This window comes from Tenrec ecaudatus, chromosome 9 (assembly GCF_050624435.1).
Source record: "Tenrec ecaudatus isolate mTenEca1 chromosome 9, mTenEca1.hap1, whole genome shotgun sequence".
NCBI classification, from domain to species: Eukaryota; Metazoa; Chordata; class Mammalia; order Afrosoricida; family Tenrecidae; genus Tenrec; species Tenrec ecaudatus.
In genome coordinates, this window is record NC_134538.1 from 153,754,933 (window position 1) to 153,768,887 (window position 13,955).

The 13,955-nt window shown below is 48.1% G+C and overlaps 2 protein-coding genes across 4 annotated transcripts in view; both read left to right on the forward strand.

Moving 5' to 3' along the window:
* The window catches only part of CALD1 (caldesmon 1), a 216,859-nt gene that overhangs the window by 190,179 nt on the left and 12,725 nt on the right, over positions 1 to 13,955 (forward strand). For 2 of the 3 annotated variants that reach the window (XM_075558690.1, XM_075558692.1), the window contains 4 exons: positions 1,989 to 2,129; positions 11,411 to 11,454; positions 11,542 to 11,623; positions 13,317 to 13,454. In XM_075558690.1, coding sequence (XP_075414805.1) covers positions 1,989 to 2,129; positions 11,411 to 11,454; positions 11,542 to 11,623; positions 13,317 to 13,454 — 405 coding nt within the window. The remainder of the gene's footprint in view (positions 1 to 1,988; positions 2,130 to 11,410; positions 11,455 to 11,541; positions 11,624 to 13,316; positions 13,455 to 13,955) is intronic. The other variant, XM_075558691.1, reaches the window with a different exon arrangement.
* LOC142457327 (protein FAM162A-like) lies at positions 4,004 to 11,403 on the forward strand. Its single transcript, XM_075558694.1, has one exon. It carries the CDS (start codon positions 4,994 to 4,996, stop codon positions 5,564 to 5,566), a length of 573 nt encoding a protein of 190 aa, XP_075414809.1. The 5' UTR covers positions 4,004 to 4,993; the 3' UTR covers positions 5,567 to 11,403.

The window sequence follows — 13,955 nt, forward strand, 5'->3', positions numbered from 1 at the left end:
GAGCTCAAGGTAGCAGACAGAGAATGTCTATCCTCAGTTCACCACCCTAAATCCCACGGAGCACCTGGTAGATAGAGGGATCCTAAAATTACTGGTTAAAAGGAGGAACCATCCCGTGGGTCCATCTTGTAAGACAAGAACCAAGTTCAAGTTAGAAGGAGGCAAACCTTGGCTTGACCTGTGAAAACATTCTGACCATGTGGTTTCATATGAGGTCCCTGATTATTCTCCTTTGGTGGACCAAAACACACACAATGATAGAATCCAACCAAGAAGCAAACTGTTAGGGTGGCTTGTTGGGAGCATAGAACCACTCCTGACGCCCAGCTCCCCCCACTCAGAGCCTAGCACTTTGCAACGTCCTGAGTTAGTGAGCTTCCTCCATCCAAAATACGCGAAAAGACTTCCCACGGCTTTCTGACCTGGATCCTATACAAAAATTCTTGAGCTGTGTGGGAAGTCCGGATAAATCATTCCCAGCTTTCTTCCAACATTCGCTTCCAATGAGCCCTTGCCCACTGCCACAGAGTCTATGTTGATTCATAGAACCCCTACAGGACAGCATCGCGCGGCTCTGTAGGGTATCTGCGTTAGACCACGTTGTCTGCAGAAACAAATCTTATAAGGAGTGACACTGATCTCTGAATAAGAAAAAGCTTTCTATCAAGAATTACTTATTAAGAAGGTATTCCCACCCAGTCCAGCTGGAGTCCCCAAGTCAAGATGCTAGTCCACAAGTCCTCTTCTGAGTCACGCAGCTACAGACTGGTGACGCAGCACGGTGAACTGTGAAGCAGGGACATCACAGGCCCGTGGACGCACACTCACCTGGACCCAAGGTCAGCGGGAACAAGGCAGGGCACCAGCAGGGACAGGTTTTAACACCTGTGGTTTCGCCAGCCTGGGACAGTATCTCAGGAACCCTGGTGACACCATGGGTTAAGCATTTGGCTGCTAACTGCAGGTTGATGGTTCAAACCCACTAGTGCTCAGAGGGAAAACGATGAGGCTGTCTGCTCCCATGAAGGTTTAGGGTCTCAGAAGCCCTACAAAGTCATTCTTTTCTGTCCTGCTGGGCCATGGAGTCAGAATGGCCCAGGGCAGTATCTATGCCTCTCAGGTTGGCCAAACCAGCCCTAAGAATCTAACCAGTGAGCATTGGACAGTGTGGTGGAAGGGGTCAGCATGGGAGGCTTAGGTAACGGCTGTAAAATCCTCTCTTGTACCACCATCGGGATGAGCTCTCCCACCACTCCAAGAGAGAAAGTTGAGACTTTCTGGTGTCGGGGTTACAGGTTCAAAACCACCAGCTGCTCCAATGGAGAAAGATGAGGCTGTCTACGCCCTTCAAGGCTTACGCTCTAGGAAGCCCACAGGGCAGGTCTACCCCGTCCTATGCGGTCACTGTGAATCGCAGTCGACCTGTGGCAGTGAGTTTGGATTTTTGAGAACTCTGCTCCCGTGAAGATTTAGGGCCACTCTGAGTGAGAACCGACTCAACTGCCACCAATTTTGGGTTTATTATGAGCTCCAGAGTTGCCGCTAACAGAGAGGCTGGAGATCTTAGTCCACTAGCGGCGACTCAGGGGAAAGGCCTGGTGACCGGTTCTGAAAACCCAGCCATGCTAACGCTGGTGCTGGGGGGAAGGGGAGGGGGGGTGTCACCAGAGTTAAAATCAACGTGAGGGCACCTGCTTGTGGCTTTGTGTCAGTTGAGCGTTGTGTTATCCACGCGTTGTCGATGAAGAAACCAGGGCACCAGGTAAAAAGTAGCATGGCCAGGTGGCCCAGTTGGCAGGGGACAGCACCCGAATGCAAAACCAGGTTGGATTCTTGAACTCTGCCTCCCTCTGGCAGCCAGCAGCAAGGAGGACCCCCAGCCCCCCGGCCCTCTGCTCTCGGCCGGCGTTCGCTCTGTCCAGGCTTCGTCCTCTCCCCTGGGTGCGAGGTGGCTGCCATCTGCTTTCACTCTGTTCTTTCTCTCCCAGGAGGAGAGGAGGAGGCTAAAGGAGGAGATTGAAAGGCGAAGGGCTGAAGCTGCTGAGAAACGCCAGAAGATGCCCGAAGACGGCTTGACTGAGGACAAGAAGCCCTTCAAGTGCTTCACTCCCAAAGGTTCATCTCTCAAGGTAGTTAGTTCCCCAGAAAACCGTATAATGCAGGAACCGTGATGTGGCCCCACGAGGTGTCTTTGTCTCTGCTGTCATCTTTCTTACAGCCATCTCCCAGCCTCTCTGGCTTCCAACAGGTGGCAGGAAGCAACAGCAAGCAGGGACACCCCCCTTCCCCAATTCCTAATTTACAAGACACTTTGGTGTAAATGAAAGTGGCCTTGGGCCATCCTCACTAGATGGCTCTCTCCGCAGGGCTCCTTGCTTTGAGCCTTTAGGAATGGAAGCGTTTTAAAATTCCCCAAAAGGCTGAGCCGCTTTCCTGCTAGCTGGTCATTTACTCACTGCCATTGGCCGCAAGGTAGTACAGGTGCGCTTGGTAAGACTTTCACTTCGAGGGGGAGATGAATGGTGAAGAGAGTCAGTCAGATCCATTGCCAGGATGAGATTGGTCCAATCAGGACACTGCCCCCTCTTGATGAAAGACAAGTGATGCGTAATGGGAGGAGAGGAAGGCAGGAGCAGACTCCGAGACAGGAAGTGGCGTTAAGCTGCAGAAAGAAGAGTCCAGACTCCAGGAAGTGCTCTCCATCGATTGTGGTAATGATTGGACAATTCTGCTTGGTCTGATCCAACCGTTGAATTGAATGATAGGTGGATTCTATGCCAAGAAAACTTTTTTTTTTTAAGGAAAAGACATAGGAGGCTAAGTCAAAAAGCATGGCTACATAACCACAAAACTTCAACTAAACAAAAGATCATAATGTAAAAATAAATAAATAGTGACTCTGTGATGATTTACCCTCTTCCCCGCCTTATGTAACTAGTGTCCTGACTGTGAATCCTTAGATGCTGTTTGACCTCGTGCTGCTGGGCTCCCTCTTCTGGAGGACATGTCTGTGTCTGTGTTCTTCGCCTCTTTAAAAAAAAATACTTTTATTGGGGGCTCTTACATCTCTTATCACATCTGTTATCCATACATTGATCCAGTGTGTCAAGCACATTTGCATTTATGCCTCCATCATAATTTTCTTCTTTTTTTAAAAAAATCATTTCTTTGTTTTTTTGGGGTTTTTATTGGTTTTTTGTTTTTTTAAACATTTTATTAGGGACTCATACAACTTTTATCACAATCCATACATATACATACATCAACTGTATAAAGCACATCTGCACATTCCCTGCCCCAATCATTCTCAAAGTATTTGCTCTCCACTTAAGCCCTTTGCATCAGGTCCTCTTTTTTTCCCCCTCCCTCCCTGCTCCCCCCTCCCTCATGTGCCCTTGGAATTTATATATTGTTATTTTGTCATATCTTTCCCTATCCGAGGTCTCCCTTCCCCCCATTCTCTGACATCCATCTCCCAGGGAGGAGGTCACATGTGGATCCTTGTAATCAGTTCCCCCTTTCCAACCCACTCACCCTCCACTCTCCCAGCATCGCCCCTCACACCCTTGGTCCTGAAGGTATCATCCACCCTGGATTCCCTGTGCCTCCAGCCCCCATATGCACCAATGTACAACCTCTGCTCTATCCAGTCCTGCAAGGTAGAATTCGGATCATGGTAGTTGTAGGGAGGAAGCATCCAGGATCTGGAGGAAAGCTGTGTTCTTCATCGGTACTACCTCACACCCTGACTGACCCATCTCCTCTCCTAAACCCCTCTATGAGGGGATCTCCAGTGGCCGACACTTGGGCCTTGGGTCTCCACTCTGCACTTCCCCCTTCATTCAATATGGTATATATATATATATATATATATATATATATATATATATATATATATATATATATATATATATATATATACACACACACACACACACACACACACATATATATCTTTTTTTTTTTTTGCATGATGCCTTATACCTGGTCCCTTTGGCACCTCGTGATCACACTGGCTGGTGTGCTTCTTCCATGTGGGCTTTTTTGCTTCTGAGCTAGATGGCCGCTTGTTCACCTTCAAACCTTTAAGACCCCAGGCACTATCTCTTTTGATAGCTGGGAACTCCCCATCCATGCATACATCAGTTGTGTAAGGCACATTTGTGCATTCATTGCCCTGGTCATTCTCAAAACATTTGCTCGCCACCTAAGCCCTGAGCATCAGCTCCTTGCCACCATCATCATTTTCAAAGCATTCTCTTCCCACTGGAACCCGTGATATCAGCTCCCCATTTCTTCCCCAACCCTCCCCCGCCCATCCTCCCTTGTGGACCCTTGATAAGTTATAGAGTATTTCCATATTTTACATCACCCTGCGTCACCCCTTACCCACTTTTCCGTTATTCGTCCCCCTGGGAGGGGGTTCTAGATTGATCTTTGGCATTGATTCTCCCTTTCTTCCCGTGGCCCCGATCCTACTGGTATCTCTACTCTCCTGTTGGCCCTGAGGGGTTTCTCTCTCCTGGATTCCATGTGTTGCGAGCTCTTATCTGTAGCAGTGTGCATACTCTTGTAAGGCAGCATTGAGGTCATGATAGTGGGGTTAAGGAAGTACCAAAGAACTAGAGGAAAGTTGTGTGTTTCATCGGTGCTCTACTGCACCCTGACTGGCTCGTTTCTTCCCTGTGACCCCTCTGTGAGGGGATGTCCAATTGTCTACAGATGGACATTGGATCTGGTTTTGTTCTGGATCTTAGATGCCTGATACCTGATCCCACTGACCCCTCATGATCACACAGGCTGGTATGCTTCTTCCATGTGGGCTTTGTTGCTTCTGAGCTAAAGGGCCACTTGTTTATCTTCAAGCCTTTAAGACCCCAGATGCTATATCTTTGGATAGCCGGGCACCATCAGCTTTCTTCACCACATTTGCTTATGCACCATTTTGTCTTCAGCGATTGTGTTGGAAGGGTGAGCATCACAGAATTCCGGAATGTTAGAACAAAGTGTTCAAGACTCAATAATTCCGCACCGCTGCCACCTACCCTGTGATGTGTGGTGCTGGTCCACAGAGCAGGAGGCCATGGGGAGCCTCCGTGGCTTGCGCCTGGTGGCGGGGAGTTGCTTTAGAGTATGTGAAAGCGATGTTTCCTCATCCCTAAGCCTCACCAGAACCGCTGCTTTGAAGAGAATAAATGGATTCTGCACCAAGCCACAAGAACGTCCCAAAGCTCCACGCCATGCCTACAGCCATGGGGTGCCGTTACACAAGCCTACGGACTGGGAGAGGAAGATCCTGGTGTGGTCGGGCCGCTTCAAAAAGGAAGAGGAGATCCCCGAGACTATCTCGTTTGGGATGCTGGATGCCGCAAAGAACAGGATCCAGGTGAAGATCAGCTATGTGATGATGGCCCTGACCATGGCCGGATGCGTGTTCATGGTGATAGAGGGGAAGAAGGCTGCCAGGAGAAACGAGTCGTTAACAAGCCTGAACTTAGAAAAGAAAGTTCGCCTGAGAGAGGAGGCGCTGAGAGAAACAGCAGCATTGAAGGCCAAAGCCAAGTAGCCAAGATGTCCTTAGTGGCTGGACTTTTAAAGCCCAGGAGTGACGTTGCAGCCCCAGTGCCTGCATTGACAAGCACATAGCACAAGGATGCATTTCTCAGAAGGGCTGTTTGCACAGACTTACGTGCCCCTCTCTGCTCTAGAGGTACAAATAAATTCTCTTTACAAATTGAAAAAAGAAAGACTTCATTGTTCTCATTAAATTTTAAAAAGAAAGTACTCTCGCCTACACTCATTGAGGACTAGCACTGCTTGAGCAGCACCTAGCCCAGTGTCTTACAGGCGGATGGTGGTAAACGTTTGACGAGTGAATAAGTGACCCACTGAGTGGATCTACAGAGACTGCAGCTTTGACCATTTTCATTCCACCCTCTCTTTTCCTCACCTAGCAAAGTTAGAAGAGGGGCCCTGGCGGTGTAAGGGTTACACGTTGGAGGACTGACCTCCCGGTCAATGGAGGAATCACCAGCCACTCCTCTGGAAGAGAAGGAGGCATTCTGCTCTCGTGGAGTTCCTCTCAGAAACACAGGGGCAACTCTACGCTGTCCTGTGGGATCGCTAGGAGTCGGCATCGACTCGATGGCAGTGTGTTTGTTTGTTTGTTTGTTTGTTTGTGACCATCAAGTAGATTCCAACTCATGGAAACCCCGTGTGTGTACCAATAGAACTGTGCTCCCCAGGATCCCAAAGCCTGATGTTTCTGTTGGAGAGTTCCAGACCCTTTTTCCAATCGTGCGGTTAGCAGCCGAGGGTTTAACCGTATGTCACAAGCAGAGACTCCTACGATGCCATTTAATTGCCTCCTCCTGGAAAGGCATGTGTGAACAGTCAATTAAAGGAGGTATCTAAAGTGATCCGGTACATTTTTATTATCTGTAAAATACAGGGAGGAGCCTGACGCCTTAGTTAAGGCTCAGCTGCTAATCAAAAGATTGACGCTTCAAATCCACCAGCCACTCCACGGCAGTCTACCTCATAAGGATAATAGCTTTCAGAATCCTATGGGACCGTTCTACTCTGTAATGTACGGTCACTGTGAGAAGGAATTTACTCGCTGGTGAGGGGTTGGTTGGTTGGTTGGTTGGTTGGTTGGTTGGTTGGTTGGCTGGCTGGCTGGTTGCTTGGTTGGTTGGTTGGTTGGCTGGTTGCTTGGTTGCTTGGCTGACTGGTTGGCTAATCAGTAGGTACATAATAGAGTCAGTAGGTACATAATAGAGTCTGTATTCAGAAACAATCTTGCTTTCTCATGGACTGTGCCTTCAAGGCCTGGTTGTGGCGGAGGCGTCTGAGCTCCACTCCATGCTGTACAACTGAACTCCAACAGCTGTTGATATTCTTGACCCAATAACTTTTACCAATGGCCCAAAGCAAACATTGTAGAATGCCCTCGAGGAAGGAAAACATTTGATATTTGACCTCAAGATTTTATAAAACCAGGGCATTCTCTTCATTTCTCAAGACTTTGGTTTCTTGGTTGGGAAACTGCTTTCTCATCGCTAAATGTTGGCCGTGAATGATTCTTACAAAAAAAGGGAACAATCTATTTGAGGCAAGTTAGTCAGCACTAGCCTGCTGTATGTCGTTGTTATTGGGTTCCACAGATTGGATGGTCGTGCAGTTGTATGGAAAGAAGCTTTTGCCACTTGATGATATTTCTGACAACGACCAGGAGGAGGGGTGGCAGAGGGCACCTCGAGCCAGAGTGGGTATCGCAGGGTCAGCAAGGATTCGTTGACTCTGAAAGAGCATCGGAACTTGGGAGCCGTGGTCTTAGTGGGATCTAAGGACAGACGGACTGAGGTCGTTGCTGTTCTAGGTGCCGTTGAGTCTGTTCTGACTCACAACAACCCTGTGTCCAGCAGAACCGAACCACTGCCCGGTTCTGTGCCATCCTCACTCTTAGTGTGTTTGAGCCCGTTGTTGCCATCACTGTATCAGTCCATCTTGTCGAGGGTCTACCTCTATTTGCTGCCCCTCCACCTTACCAAGCGTGATGTCCTTCTCCAGGGACAGGTCTCCCCTGACAACACATCCATAAGTCAAAGTCTCATCATCCCTGCCTCGAAGGAGCACTCTGGCTGTACTTCTTCCAAAACAGGTGTGTTTGTTTTTCGGCAGCCCATGGTACTTTTGATTTCCTTCGCCAGTACCCTAGTTCAAATGCATCCATGGATTCTTCTTCGGGCTTCCTTTCTCAATGCCTCACTTTCACATGCATACGAGGCGATTGAAAACACCATGGCTTGGGTCAGGTGCACCTTAGGCACCAAAGTAACATCCTGTGTCAGTTGCTGTCAAGTTCATTCCACATGTGCAGGAGTAGAACGACTGTGGGCTCTTCTAGCCTGTGACCTTTGGGGAGCAGATTACCAGGCCGGGTTCCCAAAACACCGTTGGGTGGGTCCCAATGCCAGCCTTTCAGCCAGTGCTCAACGGAGCTGTTTTCTAGAACAGCATGCTTTCTTCCTGCGTGTTTTCAGAACAACACTGCCACCTCCTGGCCTTCAGCAGAACCAGTTTCCCTCATTAAAACATGTCATTTACACATTAAGGCGCCCTGATGGCATAATGCGGAGGAGTCCTAGGGGTGTCGCAGGTTCAGTGTTGGGCTGCTAGCCAGAAGGTGGGAGGTTCGAGTCCCCCAGCTGCTCTGTGGGAGGGAGGGGGAGAGTGTGTCTGCCTGCTTCCATAAAGATTACCCCCCTTTATAGATGACAGCGGAATCCCAAAATCCACTTGCGGCGTCCACACATGGACTAAGCCCCAATGAAACTCCTAAATGTGTCGAGGTTTTTCATATATTCCGCGTTTGTTTCTATTAAAGGTTCTCATCTGTTTTACTTTGTTATCATAGGGGTTTTTTTGGTTTTGTTTTGTTTTTTTCAAACGTTTTCCCGTATGTGAAACCCAGGCTAGGTAAATGTACAGACAGTAACTGGCTCCTTGGCGGTATGGCAGTGGGGCTTGGGGGGAGTGGGTGCTGATAACAGTGAGTACAACCATGGAGATGTTTTCTAAAACTGATCATTGTGATGATTATACAACTCTTCTCGAATGAACTGTTGGATCGTATGATATGTGGATTCTATGCTAATAAGACAGTTAGGGTGGGGGGATATCACCTTGGGGGTAGGTAAGAAAAAAGACTATAACCTTGGAAACCTGATAAGGCAGTTCTACTCTGACGTATAGGGTTCTTCTACATCTACGTCAGAATCAACTCAACAGGTCTAGTGTTTGGGGATCTGCCAGGCTGAGGTGAATCGAGTCTCTCACTGTAACCCGGTCAGCAGTCTGAACCCCTCCGGGGCTCCACAAGAGCTAAGCTGGGGATCAACCTCCCACGAGATACAAGCCTATGGCTGCTCTCTGGGGCAGCTCTGCTGTATGCTGCAGACTCACTTGGAGTTGGCATCGACTCAGCAGCGCACAACCACACAACTTACAAACCCAGTGCACTGGTTGCATCACCTCAAGTCCATGACGACGTTAAGGAGTATTCCCAGCAAGAGTGTGTCACAATGGCCTCACGGCGTCTTCAGGGTGGTGGAGATGTTGCAGGAGCCTCCGTGTTTCATCAGTGGCTTGGCCAAGGCGAGAAAGATGGTCCCAGAGTCAGAAAGGTGCTGAGCATGTGGCAGGCGCAAGTCTTCCCTCTGCCTGTCCCCTCTCAAGTTGACCCTCTGCTCTCCCACCACGCTCTCCATCTCACTCTCTGCCATCAAGTCGAAGCCAATGCACGGCGACCCTAAAGGATGGGTAGAGCTGCCTCTGTGGGTTTCCGAGCCTGTAACGCTTTGGGGAGGGGTCCTTTCCCCCTGATTTCTGATGTCTCTGCCAACTTCATTCTACACTCCCCTGACCTGCATTTTCCATTCCAGGGAAACTGACCTTCCATAACAGACTAAGGCTAGTCCGCTCTCCAGTGAGGCGCTCGAGCTAAGGAGGAAATGAATAGGTTACCTGTCCCCCATATCTTTCTTCTGGAATCTGACTGCATACCAAATGCAGCAAGAAAACAGTACTGCACAGGAAAGTTGTTTTGTGAATCAAATTGTATGTGGTCTGTGTATATTCACAGAAATTTGTTTTTCTACCCTTAACTTTTTGTTGTGAATTAGCTGAAGGGTGATAGAGCAGGTCAATTTTCCATTCAACAAATTCATACACATTTTGATTCACGGCATTGATTGCAAGCCCCACAGTGTAATATCCCTTATCCCACTTCCATCCTCGTTCCTCCTTCCTCCTCCTGCCGGCTTTCTCAACTTTGTCCAGGGTGGGAAAGCTGCCCTTGTGGTCTCACATACTCAGCTCTTCTACAGAGGGCATACCCTCCCAGTGGTCTTGTTCCCCATAGAAGGCTCTGTGTTGTTGGGCTGAAGATGGAGCCACAGTGGGTTCAGTTCCAGGCTGGAAGGGAGCCCAAGAGTCGTGGGGCTCCACCAGTCTCTCTCCAACTAGTAAGCCTGGCCTTCTTGGTGATTTTGAGCTTTGTTCCACATCCGTCTCCCAAGCTATTCGGGACTCTCTGTGGCTGGCAGTGGTAGCTGGGCACCATCTAGTTCTTCTCGTCTCGTGGTTGTGAAGGATGCAGATCATGTTGCCTAACAGCCCGGTGGACTTGTCGTTTCCATGTTCTCCATTTTCGTCCCACTGCTCTGCTCCAGATGGGGAGAGGTCAGTAGCTTTTAAGACCCCAGCCATGACTCACCCAAGTTGGATTTATTATTTTTTAAACAGTTTTATTGGCACAGCAGCCACATAGCCTACAATTCGAGAATTCAATCACATCGAGAAGAGTTTTCCACGATACATTTTACAATATTTCCCTGTTTCTCTTACTCATTGTTATCAGCTCCTCCCCTCCCCCAACTTCCCGTGTCATGCCTGCAAGAAACCATCGATCCAGTGACTGTCCCACTAGAGTTCTCCAGCCTGGGTTTCACATACAGAAAAGCATAGGGGAAAATTACAAACAATAACAACAATAAGAAATAAAACAGAGAAACCTCAACAGAAAAAATGTACAAAACTACTGAAACACTAGAACAAACTTAAGAAGAGTCAAAAGGGCGATCAGATGATAAGGTGTCACATTTTAACCTAACTGCATCTTTAATAATCCACATAGCAGGGTGAGTAGAACCTTGTGCTTGCGAATTATGTTAGGCCAATTGACCTTGCTGTCTCCCAAGACTGTGATCGTAAACCTGTAGACCCAACATACATTCTCCCAAGATATATGTTTGAAGCTAGGGGAGTTCCATACCTTTGGCCCCTGTACGTGCTACTGGGAAAGGGCATTCTACGTGGTAGAGAGTCTTGAAGGAGAGGAAGACCCTCCAAGCGGTGGAGTGTCGCAGGAGCTGCGACAGTGGCCTCTGACAGAACACTTGTGACACTAGCACAGGAGTCGGCAGTGTTGTTCAGTGTTGACTTGAGTTGTAAGCTGACTCAGTGACCCCTAACAACAGCAGCAACGTGCTGTACTCGTATTTCATGGAAATAGTTGCAGCGTAGGTAAATATATGTCTGTTCATTCCATTTTCCCATGGCCTTTTAGAAGCCCCCTCATATGTAGAGAAATCCTCTATCAAACCGAGATAGATAGATAGATAGATAGATAGATAGATAGATAGATAGATAGATATGGATGGATGATATAGAGATAGAGATATCCATGGGAACAGTCTTCTCCTGCCTAGACCAAATCAGCTTGCGTGTCACCAATAGATCTCCCTTTAGCATTCACCAGGCTCAGGGAAGAGCCTGCGTTGGACTGAGAAACACTGTCCATGTGCAGAAAACATTAACCAGGTCGACTTCTCTTTTCCATTCCTAGATAGAAGAGCGAGCGGAATTTTTGAATAAGTCTGTGCAGAAAAGGTAAGTATGGGCAGGGGGCCCTCTGAGAATTGCCCGCGGTGATCGGCACGGAGAGACTCTCTCTCATGTCGCCACCGATGTATTTAGCAGCGGCGTCAAGTCAAGCCATCAAGCCACCGTCGTCTCCAAGATTGACAGCCGCCTGGAGCAGTATACCAGCGCCATCGAGGTGAGTGCCGGTTCGGTTCTCCCCCTCTCCTTTGTTTGCTAGGGTGGAGATGCAAAGGCGCTTCAAAAAGGTCTTGGAGAAATGAATTAAAAGATGGTAGAATTTCTCTATGAACTTTTTGAAGCACCTTGTAGCTATAAAAGTCTGCAGACAAGGGGGAAGAGGCAATGAGAGAGGGCCGTCCCGGATGTCGCACCAGAGTCTTAATGCTCAAGAGTCCATTTTTATTGCCAGGATTGGATGTCAACTGAAATATAGTCCCTTCCAACGCACGGCATCCCTGTGTGCATCTGCGTGGAACTGGGCTCCACAGGGCTTCCGAGGGCTGGTTTTCAGCAGCAGATCACTAATTCCTCGGCCTTTCTTCTTAGACCACTTGGGCCAACTGCGCTAACCATTTGCACCCCTGGGAACTCCTCACCCACAAATAAACTCACTGCCATCGAGTTGATTCCAATTCATAGCAACCCTGTAAGACGGAGTAGAACTGCCTCTTGTGAGTGTCCAAGGCTGTTGTTCTTTGCGAGAGTAGAAAGTCGCATCTTCCCCCCTCAGAGCAGCTGGGGGCTTCGAACTGCCGGCTTTGCGGTTAGCCAGCCCTACACCAGCAGGGCTCCTCCCAGCAAATACTGCCCTACGCCCTGCTCAATGCTCGCCCTCGTGAAGAGATCACTGAAGATATGGGTGTGAAGGTAACGTGTTGTTAAGAAACCAGATGGCACCCAGCTAACAGAATCGTTGTCTAGGGTCTTAAAGGTTTATCTTCAAACAAGCAGCCATCTAAATGAGGCATCGACTAAGTCCACATGGAAGAAGCACATCAGCCTGTGTGATCCAAGGAGTGTAAATAATAAAATCCAAATCCAGAGGAGGGATGGTATTAGAGATTGAATTCTGAACACCTGCTTTTCAGAAAGCTATAAATGACTGGAAGCCCAAAATCCACCTGCAGAGTCCCTACCTGGGTTCCGCTTCTGGTGAATCCACTTAGGTGACTAGCCTTTCCATAAGACAGAGAGCACTGTAAACTCGATTATGACAGAAGCAGTTCAGTTCAAATGTAATACGTCATCATTTGAGCTCCCTTTGACCCATTTTAAAGTTGTTTCCATTTTTAATATTTTCTGTTTTCTTTTTATTGACTTTTTTCATATTTTGTCTGGTCACTATTGTTGGTGTTTTTGTTTGTTTTGTGCTTTATATCATTTTCTGTATATGAAATCCAGGGTAAGTGGATTTATAGAGAGAGAGATTGGATTCATAATTCCCTAGGTGCATGGCAGGGGAGGATGGGGGAACACAAGTAGCTTAACAGCAGTGAGTCTAAGGAAAAAAATGTTCTGAAATTGTGAAGATTGCACAATCTTCTTTATATGATTGAGTGGTTAAATTATATAATATGGGAAGAATAAAGCCAATAAAACTATTGCTAAAAAATAAGTAAATAGTGCCCCCATAAAATGCACCTTCTTGAGTGATCCTCCAGTGGGTTTGGAGGTCTAGGTCTAGTAATTCAGGATCAATGGGAAGGACAGACGACATCGTCAGGGTGGGGTTCTGCGAACACAAGTGGGTGAAGGTGCTTACGCATTCTCGTGGGCACTTTATGTCCATGATCACGTTAAGGAGGAAAACGGATGACATGTTTACAAGCAGCAGCTTGCCGGTACTAACAATAATTCACACGTTTCAGGGAACAAAATCTTCGAAACTCGCAAAGCCAGCGGCCTCGGACCTCCCTGTCCCTGCGGAGGGGGTGCGCAATATCAAGAGCATGTGGGAGAAGGGGAACGTCTTCTCGTCCCCCACCGCATCGGGCACCCCAAACAAGGTCAGCAGGGGACTCGCGTCTCTTAAGTTTGGGGGTGGAGGAGGATTTCTGTATTTGTTTGTGTGTTAGTCTGGGTAGACCACGAAATAAAGCCAGGGAGACTCATATGTGTGTAAGAGAGAACTTAATATCAAAGAGTCATTGTACATTAAGAAAACATCCTAGGCCAGGCCAGATCAAGTCCATGTGTCCTATTTAAGCCCATATGTTCAATACCAGACTATTAATTCCTCTTCAGACTCACGCCACACATGCAGGAAGATCACCGGTCAGTGAGTGGGAAGTCTTGTGGATCCAGTGGCAGAGGAAGCATCTCAGCACTAGCAGGGGATCCTCCTGCTCCAGGGCTCTAGCGTAGCTCCATGTTTGTGAGCAGGAAGACAAGCAGAGAGTGTGTGTCCCACCTCTGGGGAGGAAGATAGGAGATCCCAGAATCCTCAGGCGTAGGCCATGCCCACACAGTGGCCTCATTGGCTACAGCCTGATTGACAGACTAGACGG

Coding starts and splice junctions, on each gene's coding strand:
- LOC142457327 (XM_075558694.1), top strand. CDS start 4,994: ATGTTAGAACAAAGTGTTCAAGACTCAATAATTCCGCACCGCTGCCAC.